Genomic DNA, 25,572 nt, shown 5'->3' with positions numbered 1-25,572 from the left:
CACAGAGTTAGACTGACTTGGGTTCAGATTTCTGATTTGAAATTCACTGGGTAGGTTTTTATTAATACAATGAAAACCAAACACCTAACATTAATATATGCCTCCCATAGTGCCACTAAAAACTTTTTAAAGTGCTGTTAATCTCTTCCTCCTTCCTAGAAGTGAAATATTAATGTATGAACACTAAAAGCAATCAAGCAATCTCTAAAAAAATTGCTTTCAAAGGTAATAAAGCATAGCTCATGTAATTGAAATGGTGTACATATGAACCATATTATTTTAATGCAATATCTTTGTATAAGTAGTTTTTAAAAATTATTACAAAGAGTAGTAAAAGGTATTTGATTAGGTTCACCATAATCTTAACAATAATATTAAGTGGTGCTGATAAGGAAACTCTGAAGAGCATTCTATTTAGAAGTAAATAGAGAACATGTTTAAACATAAAGAACAGTTAATTACCAAAATAAGGAAATGTCTACACCATTAGAACACAAATTGTTAAATACATGTGTCAGATAAATTAAATAATGTAAATTCTGGATTAAGCCAAGAGAAAATCCAGAACCAGTATATAATTTCTTAGATTTCAGGCAGGGAACTTGATGGCACAAACGAAATGGAAAAACACTTTTACAGCTCTCCACCTTAGAATGAGAAAATGATAGTAAAGAGAAAGGTGGCACCTTCTTTGATATAATCTCAGCCTGAGATCCCTGAAAGGGAATTGCTAAAAATAAAATTGGGGCAGAATAAAACATGTCGGACACACAATTTAGAGAATGTTGGTAAGAAATAAAAAGCTTCATTATACCAGAAACTAAAAGAAGAGTATGTGCTTAGGATGATAGACTTGGCATGGATTTGTTTCTATTAAGAAACCCAAAACGAAGTTCACTGTTTCCACTTTCCTAGAGTACTCTTTATTTTTATTTTTAAAAATATTTTTAATTAACAAATACAAATAGTACATATTTATGGTGCATGATGATGTTTATATATATATATACACAAACATACACACATACATTGTGAAATGGCTAAATCAAGTTAATTAACATATGCATTACCTACATACTTGTTTTTTGTGGACAGAACACTTAAAATCTACTCTCAGAAATTTTGAAGTATACAATATGTTGTTATTAACCATAGTCAATTATTATTAACTATATACAATCGATCTCTTAAACTTATTTTTCTTGTCTAACTGAAACTTTGTGTTCTTTGTCCACACTACTCTTTAAAAAGGACCAGGCTTCTTCAGAGTTCCAAAGCAGCAGCACAATGATTGTTTTAAAAAATATTTACAGGTGTCCATGCATGTGTGCACACACACACGCACAAGTTAGAAAAAAAAAAAGAAAAAAAGAAGCTATCTACATCACAAAAGGAATTATAAAAAGGACAAAGAATGTTTAAAAAAATAGATCCTCACACATTCATGTCAGTTTCTGTGTACTTTAGACAACATATTAGTCTTTGATTGCTTACATGGTTTCTGGTACAGCAATATGTTCTGGGCTCTGCCACTGATCAATTTATTGCTTCTTGGTGCACATTCATGCCTCAGTACCTGCTTAACAAGGTCCTGCGCTGTGCACAGGAAATGCGCCCCCCAACCCCCCGCCCCCACCCCCACCCCCACCCCCGGAGAGCTTTTCTCTTTTACTGTGAGTGCAAGGTTGAGCCTTGTCAGTAGAGGGCGATGGATGAACATTGCAGGAGAAGACTTCGCTTCCTAGATCCAGTACGTGGCATGTTTGCTTTTCCCTTTGTCATGCTGCATGGTCAGCTCTCTGGACGCGTGTGGGGATTTTTGCGGTGCTTTGCCCCAGACACACATACAGACCCTAATGTACCAAATGTACAGGCAATTGGCAACCAGCAACTGCAGCCTGGGCTCATGACAACTGCCTTGAGACCGCCCCCGCAGTGTAAACACTGTGCTCTAGACCTGGCAACGCAGTGCGCGCCAAGTCCTGTATATTTATCCTCCAGCCCACTGGTATCCTGGAGGGTTGTTTCTTCTTTCCTGAAGAATGTGGGTTAGAATGTGAACCCAGGCAACCTGTGAACGTCTTCCATAGGGTATGCTGCAGCTGCACCTCCTCCAAGGAGGGCTGAAGCTGGTCCCAGGGAGAAGGCTTTCCGCCCATGCTTGTCTGTCCTCTGATATTTTCTCAGAGCGTCAGGATACCCTTTAGAGTTCTCCTTACATCTTTATGATTGCTCTAATATTATAGCTTACAATTCTATTAGAATTCCTCCTTTCAAATGATCATGTGGTTTTGTCCCTCTGTTGGACCCAGGCTGATACGGAGCCAGGCCTTTCACATTTCCTGTCCTAGATATGGAATCTGTCATTTCCCAAGATTCTGTGATCTGTTAGTGAGGAACTGCAGAAAATACAGATGGAATTGTCAGTAAATAAAATTGGAAAACCTGTCCAATTAATTCCTATGCCTTCTCTTTGATTTTTAATAATGATAAAGACAGCATTAAAGAAAACTTCTTCTCATTTTGTTTTTTTGTGATTTGTATTTTTTCAACTATTTTTAATTAGTATAAATATTTATAAATTAATGTTTTAGGAAAAGGTATCAATTTTTCAGAGGGTTTAATTGTAACTATTAAAAATAATTTATAGGTAAATATTATTTCTGTCAAATTGCTACAGACAATCTTACATATAGTTCAGCACTAGTTTCCAGATATCCCTATAGAAAGTTGTTAAATAATTTCTTTTTTTAAGGCCAAAATATTTTAAATGTCTAATAAATACATAAATCCTAGGAATAGCACAGAACTCTTTAAGCTTAAATGTGTTCGAATTAATATGAAACATATTAAAAAGTAACTATACCAAAAGAAAAAAATACATATATAAAATAAAATATATTATATTTAAAAGAAAAAGGATAAAAAATCAAATTGTATAAAAAATACTTGAAAGCTGTGTAAAACATTAATAATCGTTTCTATTACAAATAACTGGCCAGGCACGGTGGCTCACACCTGTTAGCCCAACACTTGGGCCAAGGCCGGTGGATCACCTGAGGTCAGGTGTTTGAGGTCAGGGGTTTGAAACCAGCCTGGCCAACATGGCGCAACCCTGTCTCTACTAAAAATACAAAATTAGCCGGGCGTGGTGGCGCATGCTTGTAAACCCAGCTACTTCGGAGGCTGAGGCAGGAGAATCACTTGAACTTGGGAGGTGGAGGTTGCAGTGAGCCGACATCACGCCATTGTACTCCAGCCTGGGTAAGAAGAGTGAAACTGTCTCAAAACAAAACTACACCAGGCTGGGTGGCTCACACCTGTAAACCCAGCACTTTGGGAGGCTGAGGCGGGCGGATCACGAGGTCAGGAGATCGAGACCATCCTGGCTAACACAGTGAACCCCAGTCTCTACTAAAAATACAAAAAAATTGCCGGGCATGGTGGCGGGCGCCTGTAGTCCCAGCTACTCGGGAGGCTGAGGCAGGAGAATGGCGTGAACCCGGGAGGCGGAGCTTGCAGTAAGCCGAGATCACGCCACTGCACTCCAGCCTGGGCGACAGAGCGAAACTCGGTCTCAAAAAATCAAAAACAACAACAGCAACAACAAAACAAAACAGAACAAGTAACTACGTAAACCCTGTGACTTTTTGGCAGCCTAATACATTTTAATTAAAAATAAAGACAGGCAGGGGGTGATGGCTGACACCTATTATCCCAACACTTTGGGAGGCCGAAGCAAGAGCAGCGCTCAAGTCCAGGAGTTCAAGACCAGCCTGGGACACACAGTGAAACCCCGTCTCTACATTTTTTTTGTTTGTTTGTTTAATTAGCTGGACATGGTGATTAATGCCTGTAGTCCCAACTACCAAGGATGCTAAGGCGGGAGGATTACTTGAGCCCAGGAGTTCAAAGCTGCAATGATCTATGACTGCATCATTGCACTCTAGCCTAGACAGAGTGAGGACATGTCTCAAAAACAAACAAACAAGAATAAATAAATAAATAAATAAAAGCCAGAGATAAGTGAAAAGATAATTATTTGCAAAATCCTGAAGAAGTAATTCTGTCCTCAATATGCAAGAATATTTGCTGGTTGATAAGAAATGATCTTTATAAAAGTTAGTTCCTCAGTGTTGATGTAGTAAATGACTTAATGTAAATACCGTGGGTGACTTTGCCAATGAAGAAATTTCCAAGCACTCTGTATCCATTACAGGTGACATATTTATCAATCTGAATGTTTTAACCGGGTAAGAGTACTATTGAAGCTTTCCAAAATTATTTTCCATAATATGCTTTCATAAAAATTAACATTTAAAAAATTTATCAAATCCAGAAACCACATTCTATTTATTACTAATATTAATAGGGAGTGAACATTTTTTAGTAAATTGATTCATAGATTGGTTTGATGAATCACTTGTGTGTATAGAAATTTCAGCAAGTATGTAAAAATGTTTATAAAATGAAATTATATATTTTGAGTATAAAGAAAATTTTATTTAAGAATAATAACCAAAGTAAAGGGTGTTTTGGGACACCATTTATCTAATAAAGCACCTTAAACCTAATAAAAAGAAAAGTGATCCTTCAAAGTACCTCCTAGATTAATAAAACAACCAGATTAATATCTTGAAGTAACACAATTTAAGGCAATAAGATTACATAACAATCAATAAATCATCCTACAAGAGCAACGTTTTCTTGTATTACCTTTATTTTAACATCAAGGTTATCAGACTATCAGACTCGAAGACTTGTAATGAAAAATAATTAAAGGAAAATTCTTTGAATTGTTAAACTTGTTTTTTAAAGTTTGTGATGTGATTATAAGATTGTCCATGAAATTTGCTGTTTCACTTTTTTTATAATGCAAATCTATTAATAGGTAGAATGGGTAAAATATAGAATTTTAAAACAATATAAAATTCTCCAAATGTGTTTCAATGAAGATATACAGATCTTAAAATTATGCTTTACAATATTTTCTTTGTTCTTTTGAGTTATACAATAACTCAAATTAACTCAACAAAAAGAAAAAATTATACAATATTTTCTTTACTCTTTTGAAAAAAATTCCTTGTCTCCAAAAATAATTGGTAACTTTTTCATGATGGATTTATTTGTATATTTTGGAGATTGCTTAGATGTGCTACAGCATCAGAAAGCTGAAAAAAAAAAAACAGCTATTTTCTTCCAGCTAGTTATCATTCTTGGCCCCAGGATGGCCAGAGTTTAAAAAGATAGGTGTTTAATAACTGAGGCTGCTCCACTTCTCTTTCGATTGGAACTGTCCATCACGTTTCTCACTTTTTTGTTTGTTTGTTTTTTGTTTGAGACAGAATCTGGCTGTGTCACCCAGGCTGGAATGCAGTAGTGCAATCTCGGCTCACTGCAACCTCTGCCTCCTGAGTTCAAGCAATTCTCCTGCTTCAGCCTCCTGAGTAGCTGGGACTACAGGCGCATGCCACCACACCCGGCTAATTTTTTATAGTTTTAGTAGAGATGGGGTTTCACCGTGTTAGCCAGGATGGTCTCCATCTCCTGACCTTGTGATCTGCCTGCCTTGGCCTCCCAAAGTGCTGGGATTACAGGTGTGAGCCGTCACACCCAGCCCTCATTTATTCTTAAGCAATACATAGCGCACACAGCTTTCCAATGATAGCAGAGTGCATCTTTTGGAATTTGATAGATTTGCCTCTTTTACGCTTTGAGAAAAATGAGCAGGATAGCAAAATAAGTGTTCTTTTTATGTATTATTTAAATGTGTTTTGTTTTTTGTTTCTTTGTTAGGTTTTGTTTTGTCCCATGTTTTTGAAAGGCAAAGTGGTTCTTTAGAGAGGATTGCAATAAACATTTGTTTTCTAGTGTTAAGTTCCTGGCATTTCTGATTGGTATTCTTGATTATTGTCTAAAAATCACATGTATAGGAAACCATCAGGTTTAATTCAAATATGTTTCCCCTTATGTGAGAATGAAACATCAAAAACAACAAGCTAAAATAACGAAAATATTCCACAGTGCAATAGCTGAAGATCTCTATCACTCATCCATACTTCCCCAATTAGATGATTTAATATCCCAGCCATGCTGAATACTAATCTCCTCATTTCAAAAATAATAATACAGCTTCTCCTCTACAATCTCTATCTTCTAAGGATTTTGTAAAGATAAAAAACAAATAAGAAAGAAGGTAAAAGAGGACTGTGGTACAAGTAGTTTTGTTAATATTAACAGTGACAATTAAGGGTCATGTCATACATTACAAGTTCTTAACATGGAGTTCATTCTCTTCTAAAGAGATTTGAATGAGCTATACGGTGTCTATGTACACTTGATATTGCACAGAAACATCATTGTCAATGTCTGTTGGAGATGAGAATGGAGCAGGTTAATAATGTCGTTCATCGGATGTTTAAGGGAGTCAAATTAACAAAGTAAAAAACAAGTTAAGAACTCCAATATAAACGTATTATAGAGGTTGATTTTTTTGTTTTGTCATCATACGCGTGTGATATTAATAATGTACTACAGGTACATAAGATGTAACCATTGGTTTAGCTGAATGAAGTGTTTGAGAGACTGCATGCACAGGTTTTACATTTTCTTGTGAATCTATAATCATTTCAAAATGCAGGCTTTTTTAAAAAGTCATTAGACTGGAATGAAAGAAAATGAAATAATGTAAGAAAAATAGAAAAGAGGATTAAAACAATTATACTTAATAATATTGAGACTATGTCACAGAGAAGTTTCTAAGGAATATTTTCGGTCAAGAGATTTGTATAGTTGAGTTTCAAAGTTACAGTTAATTTTCATGTTATTTAAACTTTCCTAAAAATAATAAAAAGTTAACAATATACAATGCTTTGAAATCTATAAATATTTTACATATCGTCAAAGGAACTAAATGATACACATAAAAATTATATACACAAACTTTTCATTTGATGCTAAGAAACCCTCAGATAAAAGTAAACCTAGGCGGGACACAGTGGCTCACCTGTGTAATCCCAGCATTTTGGGAGGCCTAGGCTAGAGGATCACCTGAGGTCAGAAGTTCCAGGCCAGCCTGGCCAACAGGGTGAAACACCATCTCTACTGAAACTACAAAAATTAGCTGGGTGTGGTGGCATGCACCTGTAATCCCAGCTACTCAGGAGGCTGAGGCAGGAGAATCACTTGAACCTGGGAGGAAGAGGTTGTAGTGAGCCGAGATCGCACCGTTGCACTCAAGCCTGAGTGACAAGAGTGAAACTCCATCTCAAAAATAAATAAATAAGTAAAGAATAAGAATAATAAACCTAAATCCTAGGTAATAAATATAAGACTTCAAAAGGCACACATAATACTTATAAAAATGATAAAATATTATAGTCCTCAATCGATAATCAAAACTTTATGTAATATTGAAACTGATAGGGTAATATAATTTAAAATAGTAATGAGAAATCAATGCCTTCTCTTACACTATTATTTCTTGGAGTTCTAAAGCTGAATTTCATGCAATATATAAAGTACATATAAAACAAAGTCACTGAAAAGAAGAAAAATTATTTGAAAATATAAGAGTATGTAATGCAGTGCTTCCAAATAAATGATAGAATTGTAAATTTTCCTGTAGCCACGTTTAAAAATATAAAAAACACCCAGATAATGTTAATTTTAATAATGTTTATTTGATATCATATATCCAAAATATCATCTTCACATACTTTTAATTAAAATCATTAACATAATATTTAATATTTTATACATATTTTTAAATTATGAAGATGATTCTTGTCTCATTTCCCACATGCTCAAACAGCTAGAGAAAATGACAGGTAAAAAGATGTCTTATATCTATCTTCTTTGGATGGATAATAAATTAATCACAGAAAATAAAAATGCCAGAATAGTCACACTCTACTCTGGAGGAATCCAAACATTTACTCAAATACCTATGTGGGTAAACAAAATTTTTGGTTTTGTTCTTAATGTATAAGTGGCCAGGGTGGGGAAGAGAAGGAGAGAATTTTCAGCAATTTGCAAAATATTAATATAATAAATGAGCTGACATCAGGGTAATTTGCCTTCGCTATGTGGTGCAAATAGTTATCATTTTTCAAATCAATGAGTGCCATTATTTTGACTGATATTAAATGTCTTTTTTGGAGGTAAAGTATAATATTGATAATTTTCAGATTCACTCATAACAATATTTTGTCTAATCTAAAGACATTTAGCTTGTCTCCATGTAAAAATTTTCTTTTTCCTAAATTTCAGTGGTTGCATTTTGTGATCTATGATTCTTCCTTTCACTTTTGTGTCCAAAAGTTTCCTGAACTCATTATTTCTTCTTTTATCCACTTCTTCCTCTTGACTACAGTTCATATCCAAATAACTGTATCTCTGCCTGATTTTTCTATTTTAAGCTATGTGTCTGACTAACCTGAGAAAACAACTCAGATGTCCCATGGTTACACCAAATTTGCTCCTAAGCCTTCCCTTTTTTCAGTATCCCTAGGAAAATTATTATAATATCAAGTTTTACAAGAAAAAAAACATATGGACATCATTTTTAATTAATTCTAGTCTTTATTCTCCATATCCAATCAATAATTTGGTTCTGTTGATCCCATCTCCTACATATGTCTTTAATGTATCAATTTCTCTCTATCATCATTCTTTCTACCCTAATAGGGACCTATCTTCTCTTCTAGAGTGAACCTGACCTAAGGGACCTATCTTCTCTTCTAGAGTGAACCTGACCTAAGCAGGTCTGCAGAGGGATGTTCCTGTAAAATCAAACTTTGCTTCATCCAATCTCACAGCACATATGCAGCAATGTATCAGTTTTATAAATCAATTATATTTATTAGGTAAGTCTGCAGTCATGCAGTTTCAGGAGAATCAGATTTTACTGGATGGAGAGTAGCGAGTAGAATATATAGCCCTCTTGAAAATGGTGAAAAAACATTACTTTGGTGACATCTTCTGGAGCTCAGCATACCCTTAGGCAAATTTTGGGACTCAGGAACTGTATCTCTATTTGAAGCATACTGTACCATTCTGAATTTATGAACACTGCTCAGTAATTTCTGTATTGTTTCTCATTAAAAATAACACATTCCATAATTGTGATTGTTAGTGTTTTTTTTTGTATATCACATAAAGTGATTTTGATTACCAAGCAGTTGTTCAATAGGATCATGACAATAGCTTGTGGACTAGATTCTCTGTTTCCAGACTTACACTAAGGATGTCCTCAGAAGGAGCATTCTAAAATGCAGTCCTTTGCCTGGAACCATGTGATCCCAAATAAAAGTAATGATCATGTCATTCCCAACTTAGAGCCTGGGAGTGTCCCTCAGTATAAAGTTGAAACTCTTTAATATGTCCACGATGTATCCCCTGCTCACTTCTGCAGTATGATCTTCTAATTCAGAACAGATACAAGGTTCTCTGACCTCACAATGTTTAAACATTAAGTACTGTAGGTGTTCATAACTTTTATAATGTAATTTAGGTATTCTGTACTTCCTCAGTACTTTTTAAGTTTGCAATTCTGCTTGATCTTCTACACCACTAGAATGTGAACTGTGGTGACAGAAACTAACTTTATCCATGATTGTACTACCAGGGCATAGGATTGCTTGGCGTGCTGTAAGTACTAATGAAATACATCTTAAATGGATACATTTAAGATACTAATGAGATATTTTACAATTTAATATTTTTCCATATACATGCTGATTTTATGTGAATTTTAAAAGTATATTTGGAATATTAACTTTAAAAGAAAAATTAGAAAATGCATATTGAGATAAAAATCTAGGAATGTGTATTTTTCAACTGAATATCAATTTCTACAAGTTAACGGCAAAAACAATTGTGATATCTATGACATTTAAATAAATATAATGTAATTTTGTGAAAAGTCCTTTTAGAAAACTTACAGTATCCCCAGTTTTATTCAGATCTAAAATATTATACTATAATGACCTTTTCAACATTTTTCTTCTAATATTTTGCTAAACAAAGAAAGACAAAAAGCATACTGCAACCTAGACTTTCTTGTTGGTTCTAGTTCTATTAGTGTATTATTTTGCACTTTGCCTGTTGGAACAGATGTTCAACACCTTTTTTTTGAGTTTCATAGATTTATTTTGTCAAAACAGGTGTAATTTAAAATCATTTACTCATTAGAGTAATATAAAAAGTGATGGTGTCATACATATGTTTGTATAATAATTTCTTGGCAATGGAAGACAATTTGCATCTTTAGCCTAATACAAGATATACCTACCTAGAACGACTAGATAAGCAACTCAGATAAGATTTTTAAGAAAATCTTTCCAGGTATTCATTTATTACAACTCCAACTTTTTGTTTAACATTTTTCTATTGAGAAGCATTTTTTATTGTTTATTAAGTGCACTTCAAGGAATTCATGACTTATGTAAATTAATACTCAGTATTTGTATATTGATTTAGAGTTCATGATTCAATTTATAGTTTATAATCTTATTCAACAATTTATTCATTGACTAATCCTGGAAGTAGGTTTCATTGTGACTTGCCATGAAGGTAAGGAAACAGACATATATGTATTGCTTGCTCCAAATCATTGTATACAAGAGTTGCATCTTAAACTAGCTGTCCATCAGTTGCATGTTTAATAAGAACCATCTCTTTGGTTTGAAGAATGTGAGTATTGGGCTTATTTTTGACTCAGGATAATTAATCTGGAATGGTATCTTAGTAAACTGGCCCATGTGTGACTTTTTCTTAAAAAAAGACATAGTGCATAATGATTAAGAGCAGGCAAATGATTATCTTTATTCTCCTGATTATCTTTAAAGTCAAATAGTGATTATAGTTTCATAAAATAACTAAATTGGAACTTATGAAACTTCCATTAGTTGGTCATCTTTAATCTACAAAATATTAATTTCATACATTTATACCTAATGTGTGATATCTTTGCCTCCATTAATTTTCTTGATATTCTTTGCTTAGGATCACACTTTTTTCATCAATTCATATTTTTATTCAAGTATTAGCTCATTGGCTGTACTCTTACCCTAGAAAATCTTCCCTTTCTCCCATATCAAAACACATTATTTTCTTCTATTTTTAACCATTATTTTTGGTCCTTATTCTATAAAATTGTATCACTTATTTCTCTGTCACTAACTTTTATGAGACATGTTTTTACTTGCTTTTGGAATTTCATGTCTTTTACGGTATCATTTTGTATGCAAATCTGGTAGGACAAGAACAAGTCTAGGATATGAACAATGTGTCCTAGAGGGCTACACTTACTACTCATATTTCACATTGCCTATGAAATCAGTTTACATTCTAATTCTGGCCCAGCCAATTTACTTACCTAAGACACTTAGCTTATATGAAGCTTAATATAAACATTTATAACGTGGGAACAATAATAGGATTTATTCCAAAGACCATTGTGAAGATTATCTAAGATAATGTATAGAACAGATCCTGGCCCATAGGTAAGTTCTTATTAAATTGTAGTTACTTTTCAATTCTTGGGGCTTACACAATGTATTTCCATTGTAGCTTTCAGTGCACTGTATATAGATGATTAAATGTATTGCGTCAGAAATAAATTGGCCAAAATTCTATGTAGAGAGCAAAAAGAATATTAAAAATCTGAGCTTTCAGAATTGGTCATAATTTGGAGTTATCTTCATTTTCTCTTTTCCCAATCTCTCAAGCCATGGCTGCTCTTGGTATATACTTTTACCTTTTAATTTATCTTTACTCCTTTCATAAATGTATAAGGTCAATGACAGTTCCCAGATAAAGAGATGTAATTAAATAGCAACCAATGCAACATATAGAAGTTTTTCTTATAATTTTATTTTAAAATGAAAATGAAAACCTTTCCATTGGTATATTTAAAGGAAAAATAAATATCCTTCATCAAAACTTATTAGCATATTAATGTGGTCCCTTTATTAGCGATATGTGTTTATTTTTAAGTGTACCTGTTCAAGGTAACTTCAATAAAATTCATAATACTTGATATATGACTCATTTTATGTCAGTGTCTTCCTATTTTTATAAAGTAATTATGAAAGCCAGTAAAACATATCTTATTGGAAGCCCAACTTACAAAGCAAATATAAGTGGAGACATGTTCATTTAAAAGAGGGCAGACTGTTGAAATCTTGCTCATTCAGTTTCCTGTACATATGTATAAGGTATTTTGATTTATTAAAAATCTTTTGAAATACATACAGTATATCTCCAGTCTTCTTAAGTCTTCATTCCCAAAGGGAGACATTTGCAACATTTAGTCAGATGCTCATGTTTAATACAGAACATCAGGTAGTAAAATAAAATATTCCTTATCTGAACACTGTAGCCACATATGCCAGCAAGATAAATATGAATTCTATACTTTGTTATCAATCTTACTTCAGCAAATGTGCATATAAAGATATTCATATGCCTATTACTAACAATATTCAGGACACCATGGTATGCAAAAACTCAACAAGAGAATATTTTCATGAGGAACACATAATAGTTTGTCGTGTGACAAACTCTCTGACAAGCCAAGACCTATAATCCTGAAAATGAACCCTGAAGGTTAAGTATTAGTATTTTTATTTTTCAAGGTTAAAAACTTGTAAATGGCAAAGCCAGCATTCAGAATATTGGGTTTCCAAGCCCCTGCCCTCTACCCAGCCTATACAAAATCCTGTAATATTCTAAAATGAAGGCTTTACCTTAACACAAATCAATATCCACATGTATAATTATAAGCATGGATTGAATAAAATGTGTTTTATTAAATTACTTAATTAACACTAAATGAATATTATTTATTAGTAATGTGTAATGAGTTAAAAATAAATCAATTCGGAGAAGTAATATACAGATCATATTGGTTTCCTAATGTTCTTTATGCCTGTGAAGACATATCTATTTCTTTGAAGTATAATATAAATCTGGGTTTGTCATGTTGCATCTGAGGCTATTTTTGTTTGACATATTGTTAAAAGCACTTTAATTCTAGAAAATTCAAAACAATAACTTCTATAATCAATTTACTTTAATTTCCACAATTAATCACAATCTCACTATGTGATCTTGACAGCACATCTTTTTCAACAATAATGAACTACTTGACTGACAGATTCATGTGTTGAAAGAAGAAAATTAATTGAGAATGGATTTGTTCATATCTGCAGTACTTCACTGTTTTATGATCTGAGATATAGAGATGAACTTATTTGATGTAAAACACTTTCCTATAATCATCATGGGTCAAAGGAAATCATGTACATTGCCCCTACATTTTAAATGCATTATTTCCTCAATCAATTACAAATCTCGTTACTTTAGCAAATAGTTTAGTAAGCCAGTAACTCTACCACAGTTTTGCTCTCAGTAAAAACAGGAAATAGACAACTTTAGCAAATCATAACGTCTGACATTCAGATAAAGAAAAAGTTAAGAAGGAAGAAAGAGTGAAATGTAGGCAGGAAGGGTGTCAGTAATACAAAAGCAATGCTTTGGAGACTTTTAACAAACAGCTTTTGGAATCCACATGATCCATCAACAAGAATTTGTTTATTATGTAATATTACAACACCCTTTGAAAAAAGGAAGTGAACATATTTTTAACCTGAGAAAAAACATTTTAATATTCTACACTGATTTGACAGTTATTTTCTGCAATGTCCCTATTGATTGTAATAAAGCAATGTGAATAAAAGCTAATAATAATAACAGCAGTGATCTTCTTCCTGAATCCAAACAACAACAAAAATCTATCCCCCTTTTTTTTTTAGGTAATTCAGACTATCAGTGCAGTGGATAGAGATGAATCCATAGAAGAGCACCATTTTTACTTTAGTCTATCTGTAGAAGACACTAACAATTCAAGTTTTGCAATCATAGATAATCAAGGTAATGTCATTCACTCATAATGAGTTTTGATACATTTTTGTGACTCATGTTAGACTTTAATGGAATTTATGGCATTGATTTTTATACTGTTCTTGCAACATAATAATGTTTGGAAATCAAGCAAAAGAGTAACAATGAAAATGGAGAACAAAACTGAATGTTAAGTTCTAAAAATATTGGCTCCATTTCTCACCGCATTTCTTCAGAGTAGAAACACTTTTTAAAGTTATCAATGGCTGTAAGCTCTTGTAAAGTCTGAATGACCCTGCGAATATAATTGCAGTTCTGACACCATGGCTCCTTTCATGTTCTCATCTAACTCAGACTTCAATCTATAACTGAGGAAGAAAATGATATTTATTTTAGTTACAGTCATGTTAGCTTGATTCAAAAATATTTAGGGTCATCAATTAGGAGCTTAGAATATATGAAATTGGGTTAATATAGTTCTTATTCCTTCAAAACTAAATAATTTTTATCAATCTAAGGATGAAGTGTTCCAAAGAATTTTTTGTAGGGGCAGAATTTATTTTTCCTTTCTGTAGAGGTGGATTAACTTTATACAAAGCCACGCTGCTTCTTTTTCATGAGCTTCAGTAAGAGATACTTTTTGTCATAATAAGAACTTCTATTTTAATTTTTTTATACCTCAAAGTTATGAAACACAGTTGATTTATTACTCAAGTATCTGTAACCAAATACTTGCAGTTCTCCTTACAGCTGAGGTTAAGCTTTGTTTCAGAAGAGACCTTTCAAACGAAAGTAAATGCAACACATTTCTGTCTGTTTTGCCCTCGTCAAATTCCCCCGGGGAGGAAACTCAAATATGTTTCAGACAAAAACCACAAATATCTCTTTCAAGCTCTTTGACAAATCTCCAGACTGCTTTCCACAAAATTTAGCCATGTAACAAACTCTTAGATTCAGGGGGTACATGTATTATTATTATTATTATTTTTTGATGCTGCAGACTTCAACGTTATTTTATTTATTTTTTATTATTATACTTTAAGTTAGAAATTATATTTTTAAATACACATATTAATATAAATGAATCTAAGATGGAGTTTTTAAATATATATTTAAATACATAGATAGTTCTATATATATACATTAATTTATATTAATATAAAATAAATTACTGAGGTGAAATAAATATGTTGAAGCATACAAAATTGATTTGGTTTAATGCTTGTGGTCACCACTAATTTAATAAAATACATATTTAAAAAGTGTCAACTGTCTGTCAACTCTTAGATGTGCCTAACAAATAAAATCACATGGGCTTTATAGACCTTAAGGGTTTCATAGTGAATTGTCTTTAAAAAGGTGATTTGGGAAATGTCCTACTTAAGCATGCATTTCAAAAGGCTTTTATTTATTTTCCTTTTACTGCTATTGTCTTCTAAAATTTGTCTGGTGACTACAGAAAATATTTTGAGGGATGGTAAAAAAGGAGTAAAGGGAAAATACCGTTCTGAGGTACAAGAAATTACAATGACAAAAGTTATTTATAATATTTTGGGATTCACAGAAGAGTAATTGCATATTTGTTGAAGTGTTTATTGTTTGTTTTCATGAATTTTTTTGAATGGACTCTCTAGGTAAATGAATTAGTCTAAGTGTAATGATTTTCAGAATTTTAAATACAAAATAGATTAATAACATCAATGTGATATGAAATATCCTAATAGGATCTTGTCTACCAAGTGAAATTATTTTGTCTAATTAGAAAATATAGTATTTGAGATCATGTGCTTTGATACATAACTTTGAAAGTCTTGTATATTCCCTGGATTTGTACAAGTAATGGGTCCCAAGTATTAGAAAATTGATGATGTCATATGTAATTAACACAAATAAAGCCAGCTCTATCAGCATATATTTCATATTGGTAGTCCCTATAAATTATTGATATCTTATTAAAAAGCCATTTTCTGTGTTACACATATGTTTTATATATGTGTCGAAGGCATTTTGGAACCAATTTAATTAATTCAATAATAATATAAATACTTTAAATAATTAACTAAATAATTAAGTAGTATCAACTCAATATTTAATAATATTAAATAGTAATTTTACTACATAATTTAAATAATTCATCTGATTACATAATTAGAGTTTAAGTAATGTCAAAACACTAATAATTTAGTGTGGATGTTTTAGTTGTCTTCTCATCAGAAATTTCCTCTTCCTTTTATTTGAACTTACTTGATCATACCTCTATACTATTGTCCCTAGCACATGTGACTATTACATACGAATTTCTCTTATGTAGTTGAAAAAATTATGCACATGAATTTTTGTTTTAGATAACACAGCTGTCATTTTGACTAATAGAACTGCTTTTAACCTTCAAGAAGAGCCTGTCTTCTACATCTCCATCTTAATTGCCGACAATGGAATCCCGTCACTTACAAGTACAAACACCCTTACCATCCATGTCTGTGACTGTGGTGACAGTGGGAGCACACAGACCTGCCAGTACCAGGAGCTTGTGCTTTCCATGGGATTCAAGACAGAAGTCATCATTGCTATTCTCATTTGCATTATGATCATATTTGGTAGGTAGAAGTCATCATTGCTATCCTCATTTGCATTATGATCATATTGGTAGGTAGTGCTGAACTGAACATATACTTATTTATTTAAAATAACATGATAAATACATAAAATAGTTAATTCTATTATAGCATTATAATGTGGGTTTGTGTGTATGTTTATTGCTCCTCTGAATGTAGTATAATTCTTAAATCAAGTGGAGTAAATAAGTGGATAAAAATGTGATCTTTGAATTGTATGAGTATGTGAGTGTGTATGTACACATCTGTTTATGCATGTTCTTGACACATATACAATGTAACAATATAAAATATGTAAAAATTAGTGATAATAATGGCAAGCTTCTCTCGAGTGCTTATTATACTCCAGGAAACAGTCTTCAGTGTTTTATATGCACTATGAAATACGAACCTCACAATAAACTTATTAAGTAGTAACTAATATCACCTACATTTTATAGATGAAGGAATGGAAACTCAAAAAGCTATGTGCTTTATGAAGGGTCATGCAGCTAGAAAATGATGTGCTAAGATTCCGTGACCACAACACATTGTTGTACAACACTGTACTGCAACTGACTAGAGCCCAAGGTGCATTTAAAAAAAAAAAAGCGCAGTAAAATCTACTCTGTTAGCAATTTTCAAGTATAAAATACCTTATTTTTTTAATTTTTTTTATTATACTTTAAGTTTTAGGGTACATGTGCACAACGTGCAGGTTAGTTACCTATGTATACTATAGTTACCATGCGGTAAAATAGATCTCTTGAATTTATTCCTAATGTCTAACTGAAACTTTGTGTCTTTTGACCAATGTCTCTTCATTCTCTCACCTGCTATCCTGCTACTACCATTCTACTCTCTACTTATGTGAGTTACTTATTTACTTTTTTTAGAGTTGTCAAAGTGAGATCATGCAGTGTTTGTCTTTCTGTGCCTGGCTTCTTTCATTTAGTATAATGTTATCTAGTTTTATCTATGTCGTTGCAGATGACAGAACTTTTTTCTTGTTTAAAGCTAAATAGCATTCGTTGTGTCTGTGTACCTCATTTTCCTTATCCATTAATTCACTGATGGAAACTTAGCTTCCATCAATTCCATATCTTGATTATCGTGAATAATGCTGTAATGAACATGGAAGTGTGGCCATCTCTTCAACATACCAATTTCATTTATAAGTATTTAAGGTGATGAATATATTAATTAAATTGATCTAATTATTCCACAATGTATACATATATCAGACATCACATTGTATACCATAAATGTACATGTTTTTATTTGTCAATTAAAACTAAAATTAATCCAAAAATCTTTTTGTGAATAAAAAGGACAGTAAATGTTAGTATCAGACATCACATTGTATACCATAAATGTATATGTTTTTATTTGTCAATTAAAACTAAAAATAATCCAACAGTCTTTTTGTGAATAAAAAGGACAGTAAATGTTAGAAATGAGGAATGTATAAGAGAACGTCTTTTTAAATCCAACTACAGAAGAGAAAGAAATCCCGGTAAAAGAGTGCTATTAGTTTTTGTTTGCTTGTATTTTCCTATTGCTATCACTGTTTTTATAAGCAGATAATTTATATTCATTTCACAAATGAGGCAGCTGAACTCCAAAAGGTCTTAATCAGGCTTTCAGGACTATAAAATATTCATCTAGCATAACCTTTTCCTTTTTTTAATGCCAAAATATATAGTCTAAACTCTGCTCTTGTCTCCCTCAAAACTTCAAACCAAAAGCCAACGAAACTACATTGAATAGTGAGAGCAAATGTATCAGACAGTTTCTGAAATGCCAAACTGACCACTCAAACTGGCATGAGATATGTTTCAGGACCTGCCTTGTCTTCACTTATATTTCTCAAGGCTTCAAAACCTATCCATTCCTCATTTACCACCTACCATTACAATTGTTTAGGACCTAGCTTCAGTTTTTAAAATTATTTTTAATGATCTTTGATTATGAAGCTGAATTCATAGCTACATAGCTAGATCCAGAAGCAAAGATAAATAGTAAAAGCATAATGTGGGGGGGACTAAAATACTGAGCTACCTATAGATACAGACTTAAACCAAGCCCTGAAAACCTACAAACAAACAAGGGGCAGCTTTGTAGTTACAAATGTGAGTAAAATTTAGCAGGTGGGAGTTACGGGTCAACTATTACAATAGTGATTTCCTTTGAATGTTTTATAAATGTTTGTCTCCAATTCAGATCAGAAAAGTATTTATTAGACTCCTTTCTATTTCAACCATATATATCATATGAGTTCTAAAGTACAATACATGAATGCAAATATGGTGACCTTATTTATTTTAGATATTTTAAATGCAAGTTTTATATAAATATTATATAACCAACATATTTCTCTTTGTGATACTATTCATAACATTACTTCATGTGTGTTTCAAATCCTACATGTGAAATTCTGAACAGCTACATAAGATCCTAGGTTGGGTCTTGGTTATCCTTGATACCCACATGCAAAGACACACACACACACACACACACACACACACACACAGACACACACACACATTTTTATTTAAAATTAAAGCAAAAGTGTTCTGAATTTTTTCTGTTTCTACATGATGTTAAAATTATCTTATGTAATAAATAATAATTCTAGACAAATGTGTTATGATTAAAATGCATGATAGTTTGGAATTTCTGAAATTTATGTGGTATCACAGAGCACAGGCTGTGAACCAACTTTCTACTTTTGTCTTTTTTTATTTTATTGTATTTATAATTGATACAAATTGGACATATTTATGGGGTATAGTGTGTTGTTTCAATACCTTAATATAGTGTATAATGCTCAATCAGCATAATTAGCATATTTGTGACTGAAAACATTTAGCCTTTCTTTGTGGTGATAACATTCCAATTTATTTCTTCTACCTATTTTGAAATAAATTATTAGCTACAGTCACCCTGTCTAATAGTCACGGTATAATAGAACACCAGAACTTATTCCTCCTGTCCCACTGTAACTTTGTACCAATTGAATAACCTCTCTTCATCCCCACTCCCCTGAATATTTTCCAAATCTTGATACCTACCATTGTATTCTCTACTTCTATGAAATCAACGTTTTTAGATTCCACATATAAGTGAGATCATGCAGTGCTTTTCTTTCTGTGCCTAGCTTATTTTACTTAACATGACGTCCGGCAGGTTCATCTATGTTGCTGTAAATGACTTCACTGTTGGTGACTGAACAGTATTCCAATGTATCTCTCAACAAGCTGTGTCTTTCTAGCAATGTCATTTAACATCTGTGTGCTTCAGTTTTCTCATCTATAATAGGATATAATAATATAATGACTTTCACAAGAATAAAATCAATCAATAAATATAAAGCTTTTAGAAGAATGCCTGATGTATGCTTCATAGTAATACATATTAATTTAGAAAATAATTATGCCACAGAATTTTGCTTCAATAGGGAATATCAAACTGTTCTGTTGTTCTGAACTACTATTAATATGAAGCATTGGTTACTAAAGTTGACAAATGCATCCAGGTTGCAAAGTTTTATCATTCTACTTTATTCTATTTTAATATTTGAGAAAAAACAGATTTTGAATGTTAAATTGTTCATCATCTAAAATAGCTCACTATATTTTTATGGTTTTCTTTGTCTCTAAGTCATCAGCCAGAAAAATCGTGCTACATTCTTTTGTAATTTTGCAAGTCCCTTTGGCAAATTTTCAATAACAAATGTATCTTTTTGTTTTATAATCACAAAGTTTAAGCACTCCTCTTGAGCTTGAAATGAGAGCAAAGACTGTAATGTTTATAATACTCTTTATTTTTTATTGATATTCTGATGTGCTTTCTTCATCAGGGTTTATTTTTTTGACTTTGGGTTTAAAACAACGGAGAAAACAGATTCTATTTCCTGAGAAAAGTGAAGATTTCAGAGAGAATATATTCCGATATGATGATGAAGGGGGTGGAGAAGAAGATACAGAGGCCTTTGATATAGCAGAGCTGAGGAGTAGTACCATAATGCGGGAACGCAAGACTCGGAAAACCACAAGCACTGAGATCAGAAGCCTATACAGGCAGTCTTTGCAAGTTGGCCCCGACAGTGCCATATTCAGGAAATTCATTCTGGAAAAGCTCGAAGAAGCAAATACTGATCCGTGTGCCCCTCCTTTTGATTCCCTCCAGACCTACGCTTTTGAGGGAACAGGGTCATTAGCTGGATCCCTGAGCTCCTTGGAATCAGCAGTCTCTGATCAGGATGAAAGCTATGATTACCTTAACGAGTTGGGACCTCGCTTTAAAAGATTAGCATGCATGTTTGGTTCTGCAGTGCAGTCAAATAATTAGGGCTTTTTACCATCAAAACTTTTAAAAGTGCTAATGTGTATTTGAACCAAATGGTAGTCTTAAAGAGTTTTGTGCCCTGGCTCTATGGCGGGGAAAGCCCTAGTCTATGGAGTTTTCTGATATCCCTGGAGTAAACACCCCATGGTTATTTTAAGCTACCTAAATGCTGTCATTGAACAGAGATGTGGGGAGAAATGTAAGCAATCAACTCACAGGCATCAATACAACCAGATTTGAAGTAAAATAATTTAGGAAGATATTAAAAGTAGATGAGAGGACATAAGATGTAGTCAATCCTTATGCAATGATATCATTATTTACTTAGGAAAGAGTAAAAATACCAAACAAGAGAAAATTTAAAGGAGTAAAAATTTGCAAGTCAAATAGAAATGTACAAATCGAGATAACATTTACATTTCTATCATATTGACATGAAAATTGAAAATGTATAGTCAGAGAAATTTTCATGAATTATTCCATGAAGTATTGTTTCCTTTATTTAAAAAAGAATGCTAGGTAATCTTGGTAGAAAACTAGAAAGTATGATAAACAACAGATGGAGGAATCCATGGAAAATAGACGAGAAAATGTAAATAAGGCTTCCTGGAGATCACAGAAATTTTGTACGAATAAAAGCCTTATAAAACCAGCTCTGGCATATGACTAAAATATTCCTCTACTATTTTTCAATGTCATCTAATGCAAATGCTCAACCTTTTTAAATGGTTAATGTGAGAAAGGCACTGAATTAAGATATCTTAGTGTTATTTTATTTACTCAATTTTCATCTTTCACAGTGTAAGAATAAAATGTTTATGTGGTTAAGTTCCTGACACTATATAGAGATAAACTTTAAAACTTTAACAGCTAGGATAATGTGGGTGATTACACAGATGTTTAAAAACATTTACCTTATATGGAAAGCAGATTTCTGACTAAGATGCCATGATTCATCCTCGTTTGCTATTTTAAAACCTTTGCCAAGAGCACTCTTTAAAACTGATTTCAAATTTGAACAGATACTTGGTGTATATTAATTAATCAGAGTTATATAGTATAAATTTGTATTATTTTTGATATTACAACTTTGTATTAAAAAAGGAAAATATATTTAGGTGTTTGTCATAGATTTTTTTCATATGCAACTCAAAACACATTCTCATCATGTCAAAATACAATAGCAAAATACAAGTCAATATTTACTCATAATTAAATGCAAACTTTATGGAACTGGTGGAAAGTGTGGAAAAATTTAAGTAAATTTTTACCTCTACTAAAAATTATTTAGACAACTTAAAGGAATACTGGATTCAAACTTCAGTTACTATTCACTCTAAATATTACTATCAACTGAACTGACTGTTACCCTTCATGGGATAAAACATGATACAATTCTCAGTATTTCCTTTTCTGTTAAGAGCTTGGAATGTGACTGATGCTTCAGTGTCATTTTTTTTATTACTGAATATAAAATTAGGTGCAATAGTTACATTTATTGTAGCTTTAAAAAGGAAATCAATGCTAAGCTGTTGGGCATAAAGCTTTACAGTAACATTAGATAACAAGATAATAAAACACTTTAATTTTAATTGACCTTTTAAGAATGATTTTTATTATTCTATCCAAATCAAGGTAGACTTCAAAATTTATAGTTTGAACAGGAAGAAAGTAGTGAATACAAAATTCTTAAAATTGGTTCATATGATCATTTTTTTATTAATAGCATGTGAGACTAAGCTGAACCAAATTGGCCATATATGTTAAATCAAATAATTTGAGTAATTTTGAACTATTGATGAAGTAGTTAAATGGTTATAATATATTTTCTTGGTACTTTGAAATTTAAACATCTATATCACGTAATAAAGAAAGTTTTTCATCAATCTGAAACAGGCACCATTAAGTTGGTGACACAAATATTATCATTTCACAAAAGCTTGAGAAAACCAGATTTGAAGTAAAATAATTTAGGAAGATATTAAAAGTGAATGAGAGGACATAAGATGTAGTCAGTCCTTATGCAATGATATCATTATTTACTTAAGAAAGAGTAAAAATACCAAACAAGAGAAAATTTAAAGGAGCAAAAATTTGCAAGTCAAATAGAAATGTACAAATCAAGATAACATTTACATTTCTATCATACTGTCATGAAAATTGAAAATGTATAGTCAGAAATTTTCATGAATTATTCCATGAAGTATTGTTTCCTCTATTTAAAAAAGAATGCTAGGTAATCTTAGTAGAAAACTAAAAAGTATGATAAACAACAGATGGAGGAATCCATGGAAAATAGACGAGAAAAAGTAAATAAGGCTTTCCGGGGATCACAGAAATTTTGTATGAATAAAAGCCTTATAAACAATGAATACATTTGGATAAACAACTCATTAAAATGCACATTAATGGAATACCTGTACAAATAGTTTTAATACTTGCGTCCAGTGGCACTAAAGAGATATATTAAAACAGATCCTGGTTGAGTTGATGATAAGGTTGTCAATCATAGGATACACAGGGAAAGCACAGACATGATTGCACATCTGTTTGGTAGTCTAAAATATGTTCCTTTTAACCACATCAAAAGATACTATCTGATTCTAATACAGAAGTTGCAACTTCCTAGGAATTATACTTTGTATTATTTTCAATAATTATTTTATGTTTTTGCGTCACATGGGTGTTGCAAGAACACAGCTCTTAAGCTAAAGGCATTACATTAAGAATTTATTTTTGTAAATTTTAATAAACTCTAAATTAATGCAAAATATTTATGAAAATAGCACAGCTTCACATTAATACCCACAGTACTTAAATATCTCCCTTAGTTGACTCACAGCTCTGTATGTAAGCTTTAAATTTGTAATGGTAAAAATAAGAAAATTAGGACTAGTGAACTTCTAGTTGTTCACTCAGTGCATGTGCTTGAGCCTAACAGATCTTTGTTTGAATTAGTTGCTTTCAATTAAATGAACGTATATTTGTTAAACTGCTTAATCTTTCCAGACCTCACTTTGTAAAATGACGTCCAATCAACCTATTTCACATGGTTGTTATGAAAAATTAATAATAAGATATGTAAAACCAGCAGCACCAATAGTGCCTGACAAAATATAACTGCTCAATAAATAATAGTGAATTATTATAACAACAGCTGATGTTATTCTGTTGGAACGCATGGTCTGTTTCTTTTTCAATTCTGAGTGATCTCAACAGCTTCATGGCACATTGAAAATAAAAATCAACTTCCTCACCTTCCCCATAGGCCATGGACTTTCCCATCTCTACCCACTTGTGCAGTTTCTCCTCTTTCCTCTCTGCTCCTCAGTTACTAAAGCAATCTTCCTTCAAACACTTCTGTTTTCCATTACGTCACTTCATTCAGGTCGGTGATCAGCTGCAACTTCCTCAGAAAGACCACTGCTGCTTCCAGTGACCCTGGCTTTGTCTTGCTTTGTATTAAATTACTCAGCTACCTGGTATTATTGTTGTCTTTATCGCTTATTAGAATGTAACCCTTAATGGCAAGAAATTGTCAGTCTTGTTCATTTATCACTGTGTAAAAATGTTTCTAGCACACAGAAAGTGACCAATAAATATTTCTGGAATTAATGTAGTAATGAATCTAATCTATTTTACTTAGTCACATGTAGAAATTCATTTGGTTTCCGCTGACTATTTTTATAGAATTTTAATATGGAATTAAAGTATTTTTCAAAATGGGTTAGTACTGAGTAGTTCGTGGATACAGTAAAGATTTTTCAAAATCTTTCTAAAAATTACATAACTTTGGCATTTATCTTGCTTCAACTCATTGATATACCTGGAGGAAAAATAGTTGATGAAGTTATACTGTTCAATCGAAACAGGTTATTAAATGATGGCTGTAGAAACTCTCATATGAATACATTTTCACAAAGTGTAAGAAATATGAAATCATGTGCCATGCATAAGAATCCTACTTCACATTTTAAAATACAACTTGGTAACAGTTGCATTACACAGCTCTCAGGGCTACAAAAAACCTACAAGGTGGCTTTAAGATTTTTTATGGTCTATGGTATTTGATAGTAAAAGAAAGACAGGGAGACTAAGTAGACAGATAAATGGAGGAAAGGAATATGTGATTTTTACATATTCAGATCTGTCTGTCTATATGGAAATTGTGATTTCCTGAAAGAAGAAGGACTAGCATCTCAATTGCAAGTAGTTCCTCGAGACCTATTAGAAATCTTTGCCGCCCTTTTTTCCTAGAGAGCTCTGCAGATGACTGGCCGATCCATCTGAAATAGCGGGAACGGGAGAGGGTAGTAACTGGGAACTGCCATTCCTAGCCTTTGACAGGGTGAAGCTGAATGAGTTTTACGTAGCTTAAGGGACTGCAGCTGTAGAAATTTTGCACAGATGGAGGTGAGAGGGAGCTTAAGGTAGTCATCCAAAAATACATTACATAGGTCAAGGAACAATAGCTATCTCACATCCTTGAGATGTGTCTCTGAATCTTCCATGCGTTTGCCCCATGATAGAGGACCAGCCTTCAGATGCCTGTGGTCACAGACGTCACTGGCTGTGAGGTTAGGATGGCACCAACATGTTTACTGTACCCCCTTTTTCTCATATCTTCCTTCCTACCCAGACCTCAGAGGATCAGAAGCAGCAGAGGTCTGCTCCTCTGGGAGAGGATAGGAGTTAGATTTTATACTGGATGTTAGGTTAA

The 25,572-nt window shown here is 32.6% G+C and overlaps 1 protein-coding gene across 6 annotated transcripts in view; it reads left to right on the top strand.

The window, feature by feature from the left end:
* CDH19 (cadherin 19) overlaps positions 1-24,575 on the top strand; it is a 104,381-nt gene extending 79,806 nt beyond the window's left edge. The window contains exons 10-12 of one of the 6 annotated variants that reach the window (XM_063653797.1): positions 13,821-13,938; positions 16,254-16,505; positions 20,365-24,575. In XM_063653797.1, the coding sequence (XP_063509867.1) occupies positions 13,821-13,938; positions 16,254-16,505; positions 20,365-20,855 (861 nt within the window). In that variant the 3' untranslated portion in view covers positions 20,856-24,575. Of the gene's footprint in view, positions 1-8,708; positions 8,825-13,820; positions 13,939-16,253; positions 16,506-20,364 lie in introns of those variants that run through there. The other 5 variants (XM_063653799.1, XM_063653798.1, XM_063653800.1 and 2 more) reach the window with 5 other exon arrangements.
* Positions 24,576-25,572: the final 997 nt, after the last annotated feature.

This window comes from Pongo pygmaeus, chromosome 17 (genome assembly GCF_028885625.2).
Source record: "Pongo pygmaeus isolate AG05252 chromosome 17, NHGRI_mPonPyg2-v2.0_pri, whole genome shotgun sequence".
Taxonomy (NCBI): Eukaryota; Metazoa; Chordata; class Mammalia; order Primates; family Hominidae; genus Pongo; species Pongo pygmaeus.
Note: the sequence above shows the minus strand (reverse complement) of the source record. Positions and strands in the feature narration are given on the sequence as shown.